The 21,660-nt window shown below is 47.7% G+C and overlaps 1 protein-coding gene across 6 annotated transcripts in view; it reads left to right on the plus strand.

The window, feature by feature from the left end:
- Nucleotides 1-21,660, plus strand: part of SCTR (secretin receptor) — an 84,444-nt gene that overhangs the window by 26,833 nt on the left and 35,951 nt on the right. For 5 of the 6 annotated variants that reach the window (XM_037146388.2, XM_037146392.2, XM_037146398.2 and 2 more), the window contains exons 3-4: nucleotides 10,412-10,519; nucleotides 16,252-16,364. In XM_037146388.2, coding sequence (XP_037002283.2) covers nucleotides 10,412-10,519; nucleotides 16,252-16,364 — 221 coding nt within the window. The remainder of the gene's footprint in view (nucleotides 1-10,411; nucleotides 10,520-16,251; nucleotides 16,365-21,660) is intronic. The other variant, XM_053666549.1, reaches the window with a different exon arrangement.

Consider the following 21,660-nt stretch of genomic DNA (forward strand, 5'->3'; position numbering starts at 1 on the left):
ATAGTGCTGAATACATACACCTTTTGACCAAAAAAAGTTAGAGTGAACATTCACAGCCATATAACCACCATATAACTACCACATTATCTAGTTCCAAAACATTTCATAACCCCAAATAAAACCCCTTACCCATGAAGTAATCACCCTTACCCTCCCTTCCCCCCTGGCCCTGACAACCACTAAAGTACTTTCTGTCTCTGGATTTGCTGACTCCGAGCATTTCGTAAAAATGGAATTATACCATATGTGACCTTTTGTGTCTGCCTTCTTCCACTGAGCATAATGTTTTCAAGGTTGGTCCGTGTTGTTGCATGCATCAGTGTTTCATACGTGCTGGCTTTTAATGCATTTTTCTCTGACAGGTATTCCCAGGTCCTTTTTTCTGATTCTCCTGGCTGCTAATGGCTTTTGGCAGCCAAATATTTCTCCGCGCCACCCCCCCTCCCGGCCTCAGGACATCCTTCGCCCTTCATGTCTCCCCCACCTTTCCTGGGCACAACTAATCTTGGCTTGTTCTTTCAGAAACAAGTAACTTGTATCTGTACAACACGTTAGACATCTTTTTGTTTACTTCCTAAAACAACCTGTGCAGTAGGTACCATTATCCCCATTTCACAGGTGAGGAAATTGAGGCTCTGAGAGACCCCAGATCACCCAGAGCTCAGTGTTTTGACTCTAAACCCTGATGGCCTCATACTCTCAAGAACAGATTTGCTTTAGGAAAAAAACAAAGAGAGAGAGACTGCCAATGCCAACTTCTAATTAGTGTGAGAGGTAGCATGAAACTAAGCTTTGATCAGGTGAGGAAGAGTTCTTGGGGTGGATGAGGAGGATTCTGTGGGATAAGGAACAGTGTGTATAGTTCCTGGGAAGGTAGGGCTCAGCATACAATGTTCAGAAGCTCACCTCAAGCTGGCTTCCTAGAGGGAGATTTGGAGGCTGCTCCAAAAAGTGGCCTCACTCAGCCTCAGGTTTGAATGGTCCTTTATCTCATATAGTACAGCCTCCATTCAATATCTCAAACATTTCCCAGCTTCCTAATTCCGTGATACTTTCTGCTTGAATACTTTCAGTGAAGGGGAGCTCACTACTTCCAGGGCACTTTATACCATGGCATGTCTTGTGCTTCTTGGTTTAAAGAGAAACACCCCCACCCCAGGCTCTTTAGCCTTTCCTCCTTTGCTGTGCTTTTGAATGCCTTTGCCAGCCTGGAACTTCAGTTTCTCCAACCCCATCCCAACCACTTCTGTGTGAGGTCCAGCCATCACAAGGAGGGCAACACTTTTCCTGAGTTAAATACTATAGGTGAGGTCATTAGCAAAGTTGAGGAAACCTCACCAGGTTGCCTTGTGGATGGCCTAGGGATGGGGCTGTGGGGGTGCTGAGAAGGGCGAGGGGAGACATGATGAAGCTAGGAATCAGGGGCTGTGCAGGAGGTCCTCCTGAGCTACTGCGGGGTCTTGGGGAGGAGAAAGGGTGAGTGGAGGTGAGCAGGGTCACAAAGGTGCCAGAGAGATGGAAATGGCAGCTTTGAGCAGTAGGAAAGAGTCAACATTGACCAAAACAGAAGCTAGAGGAGGACACAAGGGGCCAGCACAGGAGGAGCTTGGATTCCCGAGTGATCTCCATTCTCAGAGACAGCGAGCACCAGGTGGGGTAGAGGGTGTGTGGAGGGGCTTTGGGGAAGACCTACTGCCCAATCTAACAGGGTCCCAGGGCGCCTGGCTTGATCCTGGCCCCATGTCACTGCAGACTGATATGCTGCTCCTGAAATAGTCCCAGGTTATCATCAGGCCATCTGAGCGTGTCTATAAATAAACCAAGGACTGCAAGATGGATGCCCCTCTGTGGGTGAATGCAGGGCAGACTTGCAGTGCACAGAGGGCTGGCAGGCTGCGCGCCAGACACCAGGTTGGTGGGAGATCTAGAGATGGCCCAGGCACTGTCCTGCCCCCTCAGTCACCTCTTCAGTATCCCAGCCCCCTCCTCACTGCCAGACTGGCCTTGGGGCCACCTCTTCATCTCGGGGCCATGGTAGGATAGAGGGAGCTGATGTTACAAAGTGACCACTCAGGACCTGGCCTACTGCCGGGGGTTCACAAGTGTGAATGAAACCAATCATTCTCCATTAACTCCAGTGGGCAAAAATAGAACTTTCTCCATTTTATATAACTTTAATTCTGACCCCATTCTCTCGGGATGGCAGAAGTCTAGACCTTGGTATTTTCTGGAGATTCACAGGGCAACATTGTGTCCGAGGAAGCCCATCCAGTCTTAACCTTTGCTCCAGAGAGTGGTGGCTCACACACCCTGTTTCAGGCCACGTGGCCCCTTCTGTTCTTCACTGGAGGCATGGGCTCTGCAACGCTGTTCGTGTCCTGCTCGCCTGCTGAACTCATGGCCCTCTCGCCTCTGAACTATGGCACCATCCAGGTGAGCACACAGCAGGGCAGTCTGTCTCTTTCTGGAACCTTCTATGTCCGGCTCATCACTTCCTCTCCCTGTCTCCCTAGTCTGAGAAAAGTCTGGCTCCTTTCTGTTTCCTCCCCAGCATTTTTTAATATAATATTTTATTGATTATGCCATTACAGTTGTCCCATTTCCCCCCTTCACTCCCCTCCACCCTGCACAACCCCACCTACCCACATTCCCCCACTTTAGTTCATGTCCATGTATCATACTTATAAGTTTTTTGGCTTCTACATTTCCATACTATTCTTACCCTCCCCCTGCCTATAATCTGCCTACCATCTATGTTACTTATTCTCTGTACCTTTTCCCCCTCTCTCCTCTTCCCATGCCCCTGTTGCTATCCCTACATGTGATCTCCATTTCTGTGGTTCTGTTCCTGTTCTGGTCGTTTGCTTAGTTTGTTTTTGTGTTAGGTGTGGTTGTTAATAATTGTGAGTTTGCTGTCACTTTACTGTACATGTTTTTGTTTTTTATCTCCTTTTTCTTAGATAAATCCCTTTAACATGTCATATAAGGGCTTAGTGATGATGAACTCCTTGAACTTGACCTTATCTGAGAAGCACTTCCTCTGCCCTTCCATTCTAAATGAAAACTTTGCTGGATAGAGCAATCTTGGATGTAGGTCCTTGCCTTCATGAGTTGGAATACTTCTTTCTAGCCTCTTCTTACTTGTAAGGTTTCTTTTAAGAAATTTGCTGGCAGTCTTATGGGTACTCCTTTGTAGGTAATTGTCTCCTTTTTTTCTCACTGCTTTTTAAGATTCTCTCCTTATTTTTAATCTTGGCTAATATAATTATGATGTGCCTTGGTGTGTTCCTCCCTGGGTACACCTTCTTTGGGACTCTCTGAGCTTCCTGGACTTCCTGGAAGTCTATTTCCTTTGCCAGATTGGGGAAGTTCTCCTTTATTATGTGTTCAAATAAGTTTTCCACTTGTTGCTCTTCCTCTTCTCCTTCTCGCACCCTTATAATTCAGATGTTGGAACATTTAAAGATGCTGTGGAGGTTCCTAAGCTTCTCCTCATTTTTTGAATTCTTTTTTTTTTTATTCTTTTCTGATTGGATGTTTCTTTTTTCCTTCTGGTCAAAGCTCCAGAAAAAACACAACCAAGCTACAAAGAGACAGCCAACCTATCAGATGCACAGTTTAAAACACTGGTGATCAGGATGATCACAGAATTGGTTGAATTTGGTCACAAATTAGATGAAAAAATGAAGGCTACACTAAGTGAAATAAAGAAAAATGTACAGGGAACCAATAGTGATGGGAAGGAAACTGGTCGTCCCAAGCATTTTGATCACACCAGAATTACTTTTCATTCTCCACCAGCAGCCTTTGGAATTGCAAAGCCAGCAAGATTGTACATATTCCTGCCACCCTCTGAGACTGTGAACTAGTAATCTGAAGAGAAAGGACAGAACTAGTAATCTGAAGAGAAAGAGAAAAAAACAACAGAGGTTAATAGATTGGAACATTTTGCATTGCACACACAAATGATTTAATTCTCACTAAAATCCTGGAGGTATTACTCTGCCCATTTTATAGATGAGGAAACTCGGGCTCATAGAGATAAGATGCAGGCCCAAGGTAGATTGAGGCCCAAAGCTCACCCTATCTCCACCACTCCACCTGCCTCAAGCCAGTGTCCCACGCTGTCCCATTGGGCCACCGGCACTTGGCAGCACCTCTGCTCCCCCAGATGGCTTCTGTGGGCTGATGTTGTCTCTTCTGGCTTTTCCACTTAAACTTCCCCAGCCTTACCCCGTGCCCTCCATCTAGGCAGTCAGTGATGACAGTGACCATCGGAAATGGCGAAGGGTTTGGAGGCATGTCTCTCACCTGCCCTGTGCTCTGCCCACCCACACAGCCGCTAATTTATCTTTATTTCAGCCCTGCCTTTCCAGTGTAAGTGAGCCCTTCCTAATGGCTCAGGAGCAGTGACCCTGTTTACAGAGCTCTCCCATCCCTTACCTCATGGAATTGTCCTCATCCCCAACTCAGGCGAGCCACTTTGTCACTGTGGACCTAAAACTGCCAGGGCTCCACAGTGACCTGATTCTTCCATTTGTGCTTCCCCTGCAAGAGCTCCCAGGGTAGGCTAGGACAGGACGCCCTCCCTGCCTGCCCCAGCTCAGAGCGGGAGTCTGGTGGGCAGTGGTGTCTGAGGTCCTCCACTCACACCCTGGAGCACAGGTGGTCACTGCAAGCAGCCCGAGGCCACACAGACTGTCCTGCTCCCTGGCCATAGTCCCCCCAGCCCAGCGGCAGCCACACACCACCTGTACTGGGATTTCCTTAATAAATTTTTCTTTTAAAACAATTGATTTTTTCATCATACTGTACAAGGAGGAGCCCCCCAAAACCCAGAATTTATTTATTAAAAATTGTATTTATTCTTACATGTTTAAACTTTAATTGCCTTGAAAATACTCCTCATTTGATGTAGTTCACCTATCGAGACTTTTTTCCACTGCTCAAAACAGTTTTCAAACATGTTGATTTTGATGCCTTTTAGTGCTTCTGCCGTTTTGTTTCACCTCTTCCACACTGGCAAATCCTTCCCCTTTGAGGACTTTTTTCATATGGGGAAACAGAAAAAAAAAAGTTGCTTGGGTGAATGAAAAAAAAAAAGACTGGGTGAATAGGGAGGGTAGGGAAAGAGGGGTCATGCCATTTTGGGTCAAAAACTGCTGAACCTCAGCATGGTATGGGCAGATGTGCTCATAGCTCAGTCATCATAAAATGGGCAAATGTGTTGAAAGAGTCTTCAAAAAAATTCGCTGAAGCCTAACTCAGCCTCTCACAGCAACACCAGCTGGTACACTGATACAGCTGTGGGTTCCTAGAACACTCACCTAGCAGGGGAAGCATGTACTACAAGGGGCCTGCCCTTCAGAACGTAATTCTGTTTGGGGGGGGTTGTCCTCCCTTATACATTAGATCTCAGACTAATCTGTCTGTATAACTGAAACTTTATGTCCTTTAACTAACCTCTCCCCATTTCTCCCACCATTCTACTCTCTGCTTCTGTGAGTTTGACTTCTTTTGGATTCTACAGATGAGTGAGATCACATAGTATTTGTCTTTCTGTATCTGGCCTGTTTCATTTAGCATACTTGCAATATCTTCCATATTCATCCATGTTATCACACATGGCCAGATTTCCTTCATTTTTACAGCTGACTAATATTTTATTGTAATTGTCTTTATCCATTCATCTTTCGATGGGCATTTAGGTTATTTTCATATCTTGGACATTATGCATGATGCTGCAATGAATGTAGGGGTACAGATATCTCTCTGAGATATGTGTACTTATTTCACTTCCCTTGGATAAATACTCAGAAGTAGAGTAGCTGGATCATATGACAGTTCTACTTTATTTTTTTGAGGAACCTCCATGTGGTTTTCCATAGTGGCCTCACTAGCTTACAGTCCCACCAACCATACACGAGGGTTCCCTTTTACCCAACTGACTTTTTTTCTAACTTAACTTCATCCTCAACAGTAGTAGCTATAAAATCACAATGTGATATGCTAGTTCTATAACTTTTTAATGCATATTAAAAATTCTGTTTAAAAAATGTGTAACTATTAAAACCTGGCCAGATGGCTCAGTTGGTTGAAGCATCTTGTACACCAAAAGGTTGTGGGTTTGATATCTAGTCAGGGCACATACCCAGGTCGCTGCTTTGATCCCCCATTGGAGTGAGTACGGGAGGCAAATGATCCATGTTTCTTTGTCTCTCTCTCCCTCTTCCTCTCTCTCTAAAATCAGTAAAATATCCTCAGTTGAGGTTTTAAAAGATGCTCATAAGAGTGTGTAACTGTTAAAATTAAAAGTGTTCTGCCGTGTACCTGCTAAAAGTGCACACCACCTGGGATGTGCTTCTTGCACGCTGGGCACCCTGGGTCTGTTCCAACGCCTGCTATGACCAGACAGTAAACCTGAAGCTTGGGGAAAGTGTGGCCTCGTCACATACTCAGGACACGAACAATGTGTGTGGAGTTAGGATCCAGGTTGGCTGCCACCAAGGGTCAGCCCAGCAGGTGGGGCCTCAGCTCCACCATTGTAAGTCTGTCAGCCCACGCATGTCACTTCACCTCTCGGAGCCTGGCTTTCCTCATCTCTGCTGTGGGGCAGTGGTGCTGCCTGACCCCTACGGGCTCCACAAGGTCTGATGCTTGTCCAGACCAGGCCTAGCCAGCCCCTTCCCCAGCCTTTTCTCTCTACCTGCCTGATATCAAGGGGCAGTGAGCCAGCTGGCAGGGGGACCCCACGGGGGAGCCTGCTCCCCTTTCTTCATACCTCACCACCAGCCATTTCTACCCTGCCTTTTGCCAGTACCGGGCCAGTGTCCCTGTGGGACCAGCCTGACGTGACCCAGGTCAGGTAGCCTGCCAGATACCCTGGCACCCTCCCCATCTGTCTGGCCAGCCAGACGTGAGTTGTCTAGCCTCGTGGACTGGAGCCGTGAGCCAGTGTCCTGACTGACCTGGTCAGCTCAGCCCTGAATCCATTTCTCTCAAAGTGAGAAAAGAGGATCCTGCATTTTTTTATAGTCAGGAGGGGCCCCCACTCCTTCCAATACAAGAGATGTGGCTGAGCTGGCAGGGAGGCTGCGGTCTGAACCAGGCACCTGCCACCACACAGACATCTCTGCAGAAAGGGAGCAGATGAGGGGCCAGCCTCATCCTCCAGGCCTCAGATGCTGGAATAGTGCTGAGTGGAAGGATACAGTGGGTCATCTGAAAAGGGACCTCCCAGGACCATGTCAGCATCTCAAGGGCATCTGGGGAGGCCAGAGTCACCCAGGGGCCTGTAAGCTCCAGGACGCCCTGTTCAGGCCTGGTCGAATATCTCCCACATTCCTCAAAAGACACAGACACATGGTCCTTTTGTTCCACAGATGCTTTGACAGTCCTGTGGGAGCTACATCCAAACCATGCCCTCTGTGTCCATTACTCTCCTCTCCATTTTCCGCCATCTCCCTCGCCAGGGCCACAGCCCATCCTGTCATCTCCAGGGCTGCCTGACCTCCAGACCCCCCAGCGTTATATCCTGACCTCAGGCCTGGCCTCCCCCCATTCTCCCTCACTTCCTCCCTCCTCCTTCCTCTGTGGGCTGGTCCTGCAGCCAGGTTACACCTGCCTTCACCTTCCCAACTCTCCAGTCCCCTCCCTGCATCCTCCCCAGCTCCACACCCTGTTTCCTGTCCACCTCCTGGCCTCTCCCCAGCATCCTTAGCCTGGTTCCAGGGGGTTGGTGCCACCTGGAGACAGGACGAGTGGGCAGAGCCTGTGAGGTAGCACCAAGCAATGTAGCTACACAGTCCTGGCCTCCGCCTCCTGGCTTTGTGAGTCCAGGCACCCACTGGCTGCCCTGCTGTGGATTAAATGAGCTCCAATGTGTAAAGCACAGATGGACCCCTGCTAGCACCCAACCAGAGGTAACAGGCAGGGGACTGGAAGGCCAGGACCTTAACATGGAATTTAGAAGTCAAGTGTGGCTCCCCTGTTTGCTGAGTGACTATGCTATGCTTGGCCTGTTGCAGGTGCAGGTTCCTGCTCTCATGGGCTCTCTGCCCGAGGTGGGGAGCTGTCTGCATCCTGAACCAGGGGGAGCTGCCTACCAGCAGTGACCTCCCTGGCCCCCTGCCTGTCTCACTGTGTCAGATTTGCTCCTGGGAGCCAAGGGTCAATCTGAGCCCAGAAATAGGGTCCCATACTGTGGGGAGGAGGGAGGAGCAGCAGGGAGATTCTCAGAGCAAGGCCTGATGACCACAAACAGCAGCATCTCTAGGGAGTTCTTACAAAACAGATTCCTGCATCTCAGAATGACTGAATTAGAATCTCCTGGGGTGGGGTCTAGGGATCTGCACCCTTAGCATGCTCCCGGTGATCTCTGATGCACACGGGAGGATCAGCCCTCTAAGTGTGACAGGTCACCAGGGAACTTCTTTTAGAGGGCACACAGCTGTCAGAAGGGTATTGATACTTTGAGCTTGGTTGTACTCACAGCTCAAAAGAGACTCTTACTCTTTACAAAGTTGGGAATTTGCCCTGTGGGTACAGACCACACCATCTCCTACCCCTGGAGCTAAAATCTGCCCTGCAGTCCAGAGGCCCCAGTGTGGCCCAGCCTCCTGATGCCAGGATGAACCAGGAAGGAGCCTTGGAGGACAGATGGGTGGGAGCTTCCTTTCAACTGCACCCACTGGGTGGGGGTTGACCTCGTCCTCCTGACAACTTCAGAAGGAAGGCATTTGTTTCCCCCAGAGGAGAAGAGGAACTGGGTGAGGGGAGCTGCCAGGGGGTAAGGCAGGACTGCAGCTCAGGTCTTTGGGACTCCAGAGTCCAGGCTCCTTCTGAAGGTCCTGGGCTCTGGGGTGGGGAGGTCTGTGCTCTGTTCCCTCAAACCAGAGGAGGGCTGACTCTTCTCACATCAGAAGCATCACCTCAGCTCTACTTGTGGTTTCCTCTAAATCTTCCGCAGTGATGTTTTCTCAGGTGGCATGAATCCCCTGAAGCCTGTCACAAACAGCAGTTTCCCTGAGTTTTTTCCCCTGAGTCAACTTGGGGAGAATCAGTGCCTGGTTATGTTAAATGATAATTTTTTAAAGAGAGCATAATCGTAACTTGCATTCATATATCAGGTGAATACCTGCCAAACATTATATTAATTAACGAGAGAACCAGTAAGATATTACCACTGGTTCATGGGAGAATTCAAAGTACCTGACACATAAGGCTGAATGGTAAAATGAATTTAAAAATAAATGCAAAACTTCATTTGAAAAAAAATGAAAAATTCATTTGCATGCCTGTGGACAAAAATCATTGCACTGCTATCAGTTATCTACAACTTACAGAGTTGCATAGTAGCTCAAGGACGATACAAGTCCCCAATACCATAAAAGTCTGGACACCCAGATAACCCAGAAGCCAGGCTTAGGCAGTGCCTTGTTTTGCACTGAAGACACAAGTGATTTTTTTTGATTCATTTCAAAGCCAGTCAGTTACCAGAAGAACAACAAATATGGCTCTGAGCTTTCTGGCAGCCAAGTCAAAGAGGGAACAGCCTCTAGACACTGGTCTGTAAGGACAGATAAGTGGTACTTGTTCACCAAAAATTCAGCTTCTCATTGCATGGAGACCAGGTTGTTCTTCCAGGACAGGTCTTGTGAAGGGAACTCGGTGAGCTGGAAAGTAGTGTCCTCAACAATATTTCTACCAGAATGTAGTGGTCACACTTATGTAGCTGCTTCTGAAGGCCAAGACTGGGGCTGTCAGTGGTCCTAGACCTGTAGCATCAGCCTCATCTGGGAACCTGTGAGAAATGTAAATGTCCAGGTTCCACCAAGACTCCTGGGGGTTGGACTCTGCTGTCTGTCTATCAGCAAGCCTTGTAGATGATTCTGATGCAAGCTGAAGTTTGAGAACCACGGGGCAAGGATTCTCAACCTTGCAACCAGTTTAGAACTACCTGGAAAGCTTTAACACAATATCATGCCTGAGACCCACCCAAGCCCAATTAAATCAGGATCACTGGGTGTAGGGTAATGTATGTTTTTAAAGCTCCCCATATGTTTCTACTGTGTAGACAGGATGAGGCCCACTGTCACTGTCACTGTCATTTAATGCAGGCTGAGGGCAAGAGATGTTTTCATTCTAGAGAAATCCAGGTCTGCGCTTGTAAGGCTTATATGAGATAATGTGTCCTCCTCCCTTTCTCCCTCCCTCCATCCCTCCCTCAACATTGAGCACTTACTATGTACAGGGCAGAGTCCAAGGCCCCAAAGTTTAAAAGATACTCTAAAAGGCAGTACCTAGTGGGAGCTCCTGGCAGGTTAGGGTGTTGGGAATGATGACAGGGCAGTGAGGGGTGGCCCTTGGTCCACGCTCCATCCCTGTCTGATGTTGTTGCTCTTCTTGGCAGGCTGCGAGGGGCTGTGGGACAACGTGAGCTGCTGGCCCTCCTCTGAGCTGGGGCAGACTGTGGAAGTGGAGTGTCCTCGATTCTTCCGGATGCTCACCAGCAGAAGCGGTAACCATATAGCCCAAAGGGCCCAGCTGAGAATCTATGGGATAACCTCTGAGTGGGGCCTCAGCATGGACCCATGAGGCCAAGAAATCTTCCCTGGGGACAAGTAATGAATGGAATGATGGGGGTGGGGTCCTTGTTAGGGATTGGAAACCTTGCTTAGGGTGTGTGGGGTGGGCTTAATCCTTAGGGTCCCAAGCAAGAGGACAGGAGGCATTCTGTTGGGGAAATCATACAGGAGGTTAGGCTTGCTTCTCTCTGCTCCATGCACCCAATTAGGGGCTCCCCTCCTTTCTTTTATGTTTCTGTCCCCTTAGCAACCAGGGCCCTTGCTCCAGCCACTATGTCTAGGTCCCACCCTGGCACAGCCTGGCCTTCCAGAACACTTACTTCCTGTGCCTATTCTGCTAGGCCCTGCTGATAAATTGTGCTGTCCCTGGAAGCCCCTGGCTTCCTGGGAGATCTCTTGCCTGAGAAAAGCTACAGTTTACAATGTCTTTCTTAATTCCATGCAGGGAAGTGAGGAGGCTGTCTCAGGGGATGCTTAAGGACGACCGCTGGCTAAAGGTCCACTATGTTCCAGGCATTTAGTAATCACAAAACCCCTGCAAATCACAGACCTTTTCTCCCCACATTTGACTTAGTAAAGAGTAATAATGACAGGGACTAAAAGGGGGTTAGCTGTTTGCCTAAGGTTCACGGCTAGGGGATGGAGAAACTAGGACTCAAACCCAGATTTCTCTGATTTCAAAATTGATGCTGTGCTTGAGGCCATGGTCAAGATGGGCCTATGGCCCCATGGTAGGGGTGTCCCTGGGTAGAGACTGATAGCTTCATGGCCTTTAGATCCTTCACTTAGTGGACTCATTTAAAGTCTAAAGCCTGGCCTGGCCCTGCTGCCTCTCTCCCCTCTTCCATGTGGGGCAGGAAAAGCTGCCCAATGAGGCCCTTACCAAGAATGAACCAAAAAATGACAATTTAACACTAAAACCTATCACTTTCTGAAGTCAGGAAACAATGACCTGCTTAGACCAAGACTACAGCACAGAGTGTAAATTCTTCACACCGTTATTCTGTAATACACATGTGTGCATGTGTGCACACACATTGATTTTTGGGAACATGCTGCTGTGGCTCACTTTTCCTCTCAGCCTCACCTGATGCCCCACAATACAAAAATTGGAGGGGGCCAGGGAGTCTGGTTTGAATCTCACCCCTTCACTTACTGCCTGGGTAGTGCTAGTGGCCAAAACAGACAAATCCACAAATCTTGAAGCCTATCTCCAGTGCCTGTCTGCTGAGAGTCCAAAACAGGTGCTTCTGATGAGCAAGAAACTCTTCTCTCTATGGTGATTTTGGCATCCGGTACCTTCCTGCTGTGGTGTTGGCACGCAGCTTTCAGACTAGTGAAGGTAAAGGACCCAGAGGATCAGCCACGGGAGATTCGAAGGACCAGGCCTGAAAGTGATACCACTTCTGCCAGAACTCAGTCCTATGGCAACTCCTAGCTGCAAGGGACGTGTGGAAATGGGGTCCTGCTGGAAGCCAGTCTCTACCTCTCGGCCCAAATTCCTCAAATTGTCTCTAGGCTTCAATTTTCTCACCTGTAAAATGGGATAATAAATAACACCAGTCTTATGAGGCTGGGCTTGGAAATAAATTTAAAATATTTTCCTCTGTCTCTTCTCTCCCTCTCATACCACTTCTTGTTCTTTCCTTTACCCCTAAGTACCACCCCTCCCCCCACATGTACACACACAACAGCAAACTTATCTACAGTCTTTATCTCCTGGCATGATTCTTTGATGTCTATCCCTGGGGTCCGTGGAGCTTGGGATACAGGAAATTAATTCAGACACGATTGACCTTAAGTAACTTGCTGGTCAAGTGCAAGGGCAGGACCAGACCCTGGTCTCAGACTCCCCAGCCAGTGTTCCTCCCTGGCTGGCTAACTGCTTCTGTACAAAGGACTGTTAGCTCTCCTCTTTCCCAAGCACTCCCTTCACAGCCTTCTATGGAGCCACTGTGCCTCTGTCTCCCCCCCCCCCCCGCACTACCATTTCCCCCCTGCCCTTCTGTAAAGAGGCCAGACAGACCCCTGCCTGCCTCATTAACTGGAATACAGCTGTCTCCTTCTTGAGGTGCCTCAATCCTTTAATTGCTCAAGACCTGCTGGGGGCCACCCGAGGGTGCAGTTCCGGGTCTGCGTTCTGCAGGGAAGGAAGCTGTGGGTCCTATGCCAACCTCTGCTGCAGTTTCTCCTCACTACCACCTGGTGTCGCTGTGGGGCTACAAGGCCCTCCTACAGGGCCCTCCTGCCTGGCCACATTGAAGCTCTCTGACTGCTGAGTGCTAGCCACAGGCCACTCCAGGGGGTAGGGGTGGGGGTCACCTCACCTTGGGGAGACTAGTCTGCTCAAATCCAGCCCCAGGCTTGAGGCACAGGCCAGTCTGGGAGCACAGGTCAGGACCAGCCAAGCCTCCCATCAAGAGCCATCCTCCCACCACTGCCTTCTTTCCCCACAGGTCCGCCTGGGATCTGGTTAGATCCCAGCCCCTCTGTGTCCTCTCAGGAGAGAAGCCTCCCCACCTCAACCTTGGGAGGAGCACCTAGTGTTCTGGAGCCTTCTTTTATTAAGAAGAAACTACTAATAATTTTTAAAATATATTTTATTGATTATGCCATTACAGTTGTCCCATTTCCCCCCTTCATTCCCCTCCACCCTGCACACCCCTCCCCCACCATTCCCCCTTTAGTTTATGACCACGTGTCTCAGATTCTTTGGATTCTATATTTCCTCTACTATTCTTGCCCCCCCCCCGTCTATTTTCTACCTACCATCTATGCTACTTATTTTCTGTACCTTCTCCCCCCTTCTCCTTCTCCCACTCCCCTGTTGCTAACACTCCATGTGATCTTCATTTCTATGTTTCCACTCCTGATCTAGCTGTCCTTTTAGTTTGCTTTTGTTTTAGGTGTGGTTCTTAATAACTGTGAGTTTGCTGTCCTTTCACTGTTTATCTTTTTTATCTTCTTTTTCTTAGGTAAGTCCCTTTAACATTTCATATAATAAGAGCTTGGTGATGATGAACTCCTTGAATTTGAAACTACTAATAATTTAATTCTACCTCATGGGCCCTGGTAGGACAGGTGTGTCCGTGTGACATGAGAAATTACAGACCGGATTCCACCTCAGATATTTCTCTGGGTGTGCCAGAGTCTAGAAAGTTCTCTCTAAGATGCATTCTTTTGATTGCTAAAAGGACACTAGTCTTCCTGAGTTTCTTATTAAAAAATCACACTTCTCAGGGAGGGTCAGGCCTTGGCCCTCTTTCTCTTCTATCTCAGGGGAAACTGGAGCCTTAAAACAGTAGAAGTTTCTGACCTGATTAAGGTCCTGGAGCCTTTTGAGAATTAGATGAGAGATTTAGACTACACATATACATGTGCACAAAAATACTGACTGTACTTTCAGGGGTCCTTGAGGTGTATATTGGCCTGAACCTGAGTAAGGATGGTTACCTATTAGGCATTAAATGCAGGGGAAGTGGGTGGGGTTGAAGGGATTCCTGAGAGAGCCCAAACTTTGTCTCCTCTGCAGCTCTCCTCTGCAGTGCACCTCCACTTTGTGCACTGCCTTGTGAGCTGCTCTGGGCACCTGGCCAGGATCATATGCAGCATCTGTCTTGGGGATCCTACTGGGTGGGTGAGAAGAGGGCCCCTAACAGGCAGCCCACCGGCTGTGGTCACGCATGTCTGACAACTGGTTCTGGGCTTCACAGAGTTTGTACTCTTGTAACTCATCTTCCCACCTAATCAGCCTAAATGTCACCACCATTTTTTCCTGTCTGACAACGTAGCTCCCTTGACCTAACTTCTAACCATTTTCTAAATTCCAGCACTTCAAGCCCCACCACTCCCAGTCTATTTTAAAAAGACCCCAAATAGGAGGGACTAACACTGTGGTGCCCATTCTGTGTGTGGCATCAGCCTGGGCAATTTCTGTGCACTATCATGTTTCCTGCTCGGTTCTGCAATGCGAGTGACCACCCACTGGGCACAGAAAAGTGATGCACCTAAGGGTCACGTGGCCACCAAGAGGCAATGCTGGGTTTCCAACTGAGATCTCTCTGGTGCTAAAATTGTACTCCATGCCTTGTGAGCCTTCATAGGCTGGGCAGACCTGGTGTCCAAAAGCCATGGTCCATAGGGATGTTGCTAGAAGCTGCCCATGGGTCCATAGGGAAAGAGCCAGGTGGCAAGGCAGTAAAGCGATGGGACCTGTCCTAGCTGGCATTGTTGCTCAATTCTGAGCCTTGGTCTTCTCATCTGTAAAGGAGGCCAACAGAACCTCCCTCACTGGGGCCCTATGAAGATTAGATCAGAATCTGCATGTTAGCATATGGCTGATTCTAGAAATGCCAGCCATATTTCTCCATCTCAGTGGAAACTTCTTGACTCTAAACCCTGTGAGCCAATGACCCAGACCCTGGGGCTTGTTAAGAGCAGCATGCCAGCCCAGCTTGTGTGGTTAAGAGGTCCCTAGAGAGGGTGCAGAGTAAAACAAAAGCAGTGGCAGGGCTGTGATCAGCTCCCTGAACCCCTGCAACACCAAGAGCAGCCAGACCCAGAACCAGAACTCAGCTCTGCTTGGCAGCCCAGAGTAGCAGAGCAGCTGAGTCAGTCATTCCTATGAGGAAAATGCTTCCTGGTGGCTCCCCAAACTTCCTTCTTGGATGGCAGGTCCCCTTCCCCAGCCTTTGGAATCCTGCTCCACAAGCTCCCTGTGAGCAAGTTCTCTCCTCTTCTCCATAGAGAGCTTAGAGCAGACTCTTTATCCCCACTCATTCACTTCTCTAGAAATGTTTGGTAGGCAAGGCCTCTGGGGAGGCGCTGGGGGGCTGTCAGAAACTCATCTCCTGGGAAGTCAGGGAAGCCAATGCCATCCCTTGTGAGTGCACAGGACGCAGCCTGTGCTGGAGGTGTAGGGCACTGAGCTCAAAGAGTGGCAGTGGCATGTCAGCCTGAGGGGGTGGAGGGTGAGGAGGGAAAGTCTCTCCTTGAGCGTTGAGGGACCTTGGAGCTGAGTTTGGGGCCTGTGAAGGGAAGGGCATAGTGGGGGTGGGATTGCACAGGGGTCTAAGAGAGCCCTGGAGTGGGCCTGGGCCCCAGGGAGCAGCAAGGTAGAGGGCACTGGAAGTTCTGCTGTGGCCTGGCTGTTGGGGGCCTGGGTTCTGGTTGGGATGATTGAGTGCTGTGCTATGAGTCAGTAAGCCTCTCTCATCTAAGGAGCCCTGGTGCCTGGCACAGTGAGATGGGGGTGTGGGTGAGGCAGTGGGAGGAAGACAAGCAGTGACTGGAGGCTGTGAGGGAGTGTTTGTTCAGGGACAACTTTGTTTGTAGATTGAGGTATAAGGATCAGCAGGTCTGTCTCTGTGTCTTTCCCTCACACACACATGCACACACACATACATATCCCGGGTCTTTGCCCCTCCTGGGCCCATCTACCTATTTGCCTTTCCTAGTGCTTTTCCTGACTGACTGACTTATTCTTCAAGGATCAATTATTGGGCCAATTGGGAGCTGGCAATGTGGTTCAGAGAAAGGCAGCTTGGGACAAAGTGACAGAAGGAAGCTCTAGGCTGCCACTGAGGCATTGCCAAGGGCACTCAGGAGACCCAGTCATCTGTCCATGGTCCCCGCCACTCACACATAGCACACTTGGCACCCACAGGTTCCATGTTTCGAAACTGCACACAGGGCGGCTGGTCAGAAATCTTCCCCAGGCCCGACCTGGCATGTGGGGTTAATATGAACGACTCATCCAAGGAGACCAACCAGAAGCGGGTAAGCCTGATGACCTCCCTTCTTCCCTAGACGGGGCGGGGTGGGGGAGCTGCAGGGTGAGAAGTGCCTGGCTGAGGCTAGAGTAGAGCCAGACCAGAGCCAAGGACAGGCGAGCTGGGGGCTACCCCTCCCACCCACTTTTCTTCTGCTCATCACCTGGGGTTCAGTGGGCCTGCCTCACTGCCCTGGTCTATCAGCCTGGAGATGGTGGTCATGAAGGCCATGGCACAGAGTGGACTGCCATATGCTGCCATGAGACTGACAGTGATTTAGTCATGAAAACAAAAGAGAAGTGATGTGGTGGCTAAGTGCTCAGAACCAGGCTGGTGGAGCTCAACCCTGACCTGTGACCTTGATTGGGGTGGGGAGAACTTTACTTCTCTGTGCCTCAGATTCTTCATCAGCAAAACGGGGTTAATAATAGTTCTGACCTCTCAGGCTTGCCTAGAAAACTAAATGAATGAATCCATAAAAGTGTTGAGAACTGTGCCTGGCCATAGTCAGTTCTCAATCAATGTTTGCTCTCAAAGGAGAGAGCCTAGCCACCGGGCAGTCCTGGTTTGAGAGAGGACACTGTGACCCATGGGATGAACTTCTCCAGATGCCTCTGAAATGGCTATCAGTTCCAAAGAACCCTTCCCGCCTCTCTTTTTCTGACTGATGCACACACATCCTTCAAAACTCCACTCCAGCCCATCAATTCCAGAAAGCTCTTTCTTCCTGTCCCCCTAGGAAGGGCTCCAGCTATTATCTCCCATGTTATATGAAATCATCAGCTTATGCTATGTGTATCCATCTCTCTCATTAAAATATGAATTCCACCAAGGCATCCATTCACTGAACAAACATTTACTGAGCATCTACTATGGGCAAGGCAGGGGTATAAGCATGGAGATACAGCAGTGACAAGTCAAAAAAGTGATTTCCAGGCTCCCATTGCCCAGCACAATGCCTGGCACCTATAAGGTGCCCAACAAATATTCATTGTTGGACCAAACATCCATGTGCTGGCTGTTTAATGCACAATTACATCCAATCCTCAAAAGCATTCAATGTAAGTCTATTATTTTCTTCATTTTGCAGATGAGGAAACTGAGGCTGAAAGGGGTTAAGAGAAATGCTTAGTAAGTAATAGAAGCAAATGTGGAAGAGGTATCTGCTTCCCTATGTTTGTTGTAGCACTGTTAGTAATATCCAAGACATGGAAACAACCTAAGTGTTCATCTATAAATGAATGGATAAAGAAATTGTGGCACATATATACAACAGAATGTTACTCAGCCACAAAAAGAAGAAAAACTTGCCATGTGCAACAACGTGGGTGGACCTTGAGGTCATTATGCTAAGTAAAAAATAAGACAGATAAAGACAAATACTGTGTGATCCAACGCATATGTAGAATTAAAAAACCCTAAAACCAAATTCATGGCAAAAGAGGTCATATTAGTGGTTACCAGAGATGGAGATGGGGGGAGGGAGAATTGGATGAAGGTGGTCAAAATGTACAAAATTTCAGTTACAGGATAAATAAGTACCAGGAATATAATGTACAATGTGATGACAATAGTTAGCACTGCTGTATGTTATATATGAAAGTTGCTAAGAGAGTAAATCTTAAGGGTTCTCATCACAAGGAAAATCCTCATTTCTCTCTCTTTTTTGTACCTATGTAAAATGATGGATGTTAACTAAACTTACTGTGGTATTATTTCACAATATATGTAAGTCAAGTCATTGTGCCGTATACCTTAAACTCAGACAGTGATGTGTGTCAATTATATCTCAATAAAACTGGGAAAGAAAGTCAAGGGGGGAAAAGGAAAGTTGTGGAGGCAGAATTCAAGGCAAGTGTAACTCCAAAAAGAGCCAGTGCTCCCCCTCTAACTCCTGTCACTCTCTCATGAAAGTGTGTGCCCCCTGGGAGATGCACTCTCAGCTGTCACATGAGCTAAACTTGCCAGTGGAATATGATGGACGAGCTTGCATCTCCCGTGGAGGATGGGATGGTGTCATGAAGTGGGGAGCAGCAGAATTAAGGAGAGACAATGTGGCTGGGAGGCAGACCACACCCCCTCCTGAATTTTTTCTAAGACTCCTCTATAGCCAATCAGTCTTGCTCTATATGAAGGGGTTTGATTGAGGGATCAATATGGAGGATGGGGTTTCTTTCTTTCCAGGGCTTACCATCCAATTGGACAAAACACAAGAATGAGGTCTTCAAGTCTGGCCTGAGTGGGTTAGTTTCATCCTGGGACTCAACAAGAATTGACCAGTGGGTACATATGATCTTGGAGGAATCATGGGTAGGCTCTGACCATTGCTACCATTGATTCAAATGAAGACAGGGACTTATGGATGTCACATTTGTAAAATCTATAACATTAAGAGCAAACATTCTTATGATGGGTGGTAGGATTGAGGTTCAAAAGGATGTTTTGAGCTGCAAATGACAGAAATTTCCAACTGGCTTAATAAGCAAATTTGGCTTGTGGACCCGAGGGTGCAGAGAACAGCATCAGGGCTCCTTCATGAGGCAACCCTGCAAAGCTACCAAGGACCAGGTCCTTTCCACCTCTCCACCTGCTATCCTGGCACTTCTTCCCAAGGCTGGTGGCTCTCCCACAATAAAATGACTGCCACTGTTGACTGCTGCCACAGACTTCCCCCGGCCTGCTTGTCCCGGAGGAGGAATAGTGTGACTTTCTACAGCTCCTTCCTAGGAGCAAGAAAGCTTTTTTTACCTAACCCCAGAACAAGCCTGTCCAAACACCACATTGGCCCAAAGTGACTTGGATCTGCCCACCACTGCCCATCCCTGGCAGAAGGGTGGGGGTACCTGATTGGCTTATGCCAGCAGTTCTCCTAAGTTTTTAGCTGTGGGACCTTTTTTCCCCCCAAGCAGATTTATTTTTGTTGTCTTTTGATTTCAAGTTGTAAACCAAAAGAAAGGAATTTTTAAGTTTTATGGCTATAACCCTAATGGAATTTCCCCCCTACAAAGATAAGGATAAGGAAATATTAAATAAAAACTCATCATAAAATTTCCAGTGCATAACATTAAAGCTCACTGGTGATTAAGGATTTCTATGGTTAGTCACTGGTAAGAAAATTTACTTTCTGCACAATACAGCTGGATTCAGCTATATTTACTGATAGATTTAGTTTTAACTTGCTTCCTCCTCTCTGATTTTGATTTCCTCCATTTTATTTTTTAAAGATTTTAAAAAATTTTATTCTGTTATAGTTGTCCCAATTTTTCCCCCTTTGCTTTTCTCTGCCCATCCCACCCCCGCCCTTTTACATTTTAAGAATTATTGAGGACCCCAAAGAGATTTTGTTTTTGTGAGTGATATCTACCAAAACCACACATGAGAACTTTTGACTTAGAGTAATCAGCTGGGAAAGAATGAGCCCAGGGCCCTGATCCTGGTATTCACAGCAAAATTGAGACTGTGAAATCCCTGGACAGGGAGCTGAAATTTAACTAAGATAAATAAAAAATTTGAACTTACCTAAGAAAATTATTGTCCAAAAATAGTGGAGAAGAAACCTACCTTAACTTCAGCTCACATAAAGAAATATTTAAAAGTCCCTAAAATTTGAAGTGTTTCAAACCATGTGATTCCCACTAGTCCAAATGCTGGTCCTCAAATTGGTACAAACTTTGTCTTTTATTCTGAGATTTGAATCATTCTATTTATTATTATTGTTGAATTATTTTTTCTTTTAATCAAATGATGATGAAAGTCTGAATTTGTTGGTTTTCCTTCAACTTCCTTACTTGGCACACACATCTCTATTATTGACAAATATCATCAACAAAGTGGACTCCGGTCGGCAGAAAGACCAGACAGAGCTGCAGCAGAAGTTGGCAAACTACAGCTCTTGAGACACATCTGGCCCACCACCTGCTTTTGCAAATAAAGTTGTATTGAAACATGGCCACTCCCACTTGCACTACCAGGGCAGAATTAAGTAGTTTTAGAAGAGATCTATGGCATCCAAAGCCTAAAATATTTGCTATTTGCCCCTTTATGGAAAAAGTCTGATAAGCCCGATTTAGAGGTGGCCTTGCCCGGATACAAAACAGAGAGCTAGGTAATTTGACGCATGGCAGACAGCAGTGAGGTTTGGGGACCCCAAGTCCACTGAGGGGTGATGCACTGAGGTTGCATCAGGCCTCCTGGGAACAGGGCTCTTTCTGGGTCAGACCTTAAAGACACAGGGCAGGACCAGGTCTGCATGGAAGCTGGCCCATGTATCCTGGGAATCAGGTGTCAGACAATGACCCCAGCCACAGGACAGCACAGAATACTCAGCCTAACCTCCATACTTTTACCTGTGCATCCTCACGCTGCCATAGGCTGGCCCAAACTGCTCCTGAACTGGTATCCCCGGGAGTGAGGCCAACACCCACAGCTATGGGGTTCATGTTGGTCCTCTGGTATTTTGACATTTCACTGCTCTTTGATGTCCCAAAGTCTAGGAACCATTAATCTAATGCAACCTACTGTCCTTTGGTCTTTCTGCCTTATTTCCTGTAAGGTGGCTCCTGAGTCTTGGGATTGTAGTCACATCAGTGGGGAAGCTCAATGTCACAAGGCAGCCTATCAAAGGTCACATGTTGCTGTTGGAAAGTTTTTGGTCACTTTGAGTCAAATGCACTTTCTGGTAACCTCCTCCCACTGGAGCTCACACACTAGGTCTTAACTCTACTTCTACATGTCAGTCGACCTAATAATACTCTTCTTCCCTAAGTTTGGTTTTTCCTCTGGGTGTGATATATACAGTTTATTCTTGTACTCTTAAGATAACATGATCAGCCTTCTCTGGAAATGCTCCAGTTTATTAATGTGCCTCTTAAAATAACATGTCCAGAACTGGGCCAAAGGCTCCAAAGGTTCCAATGTGGCCAGCTACCCCACAGCACTCCACTGTGTAACTGAGAGAAGGCTAAGTTTTTCTAGCAGCTACCTTATACCTCACATTTCATACCATAATCTCACACAATTTCACACCACTGACTCATGTTGAAGGGTGGATGATGGGGGTGAAGGGTGGAGGTGGAGAAAAATCACAGGCACCCTGTGTCCCCAAAGTGCCAGCCATTGTCTAGATATTCTCCCTGATACCTTACTTGTTCTTCCAAACAACCTTCAAGGTAGTTAGTATCCCAATTTTTCAGATGAGGAATCTAAGGCTCAGAGAAGTTAAATAATTTGCCCAAGGTCACACAGCTGGTGAATAACAGCCATGGGTTTGGAACCCTTGTCTCTGGGCTCTGATGCTTGTATTT

This window comes from Artibeus jamaicensis, unplaced genomic scaffold (genome assembly GCF_021234435.1).
Source record: "Artibeus jamaicensis isolate MK-2021 breed Jamaican fruit bat unplaced genomic scaffold, CSHL_Jam_final contig_463, whole genome shotgun sequence".
In the NCBI taxonomy this organism is placed as follows: domain Eukaryota; kingdom Metazoa; phylum Chordata; class Mammalia; order Chiroptera; family Phyllostomidae; genus Artibeus; species Artibeus jamaicensis.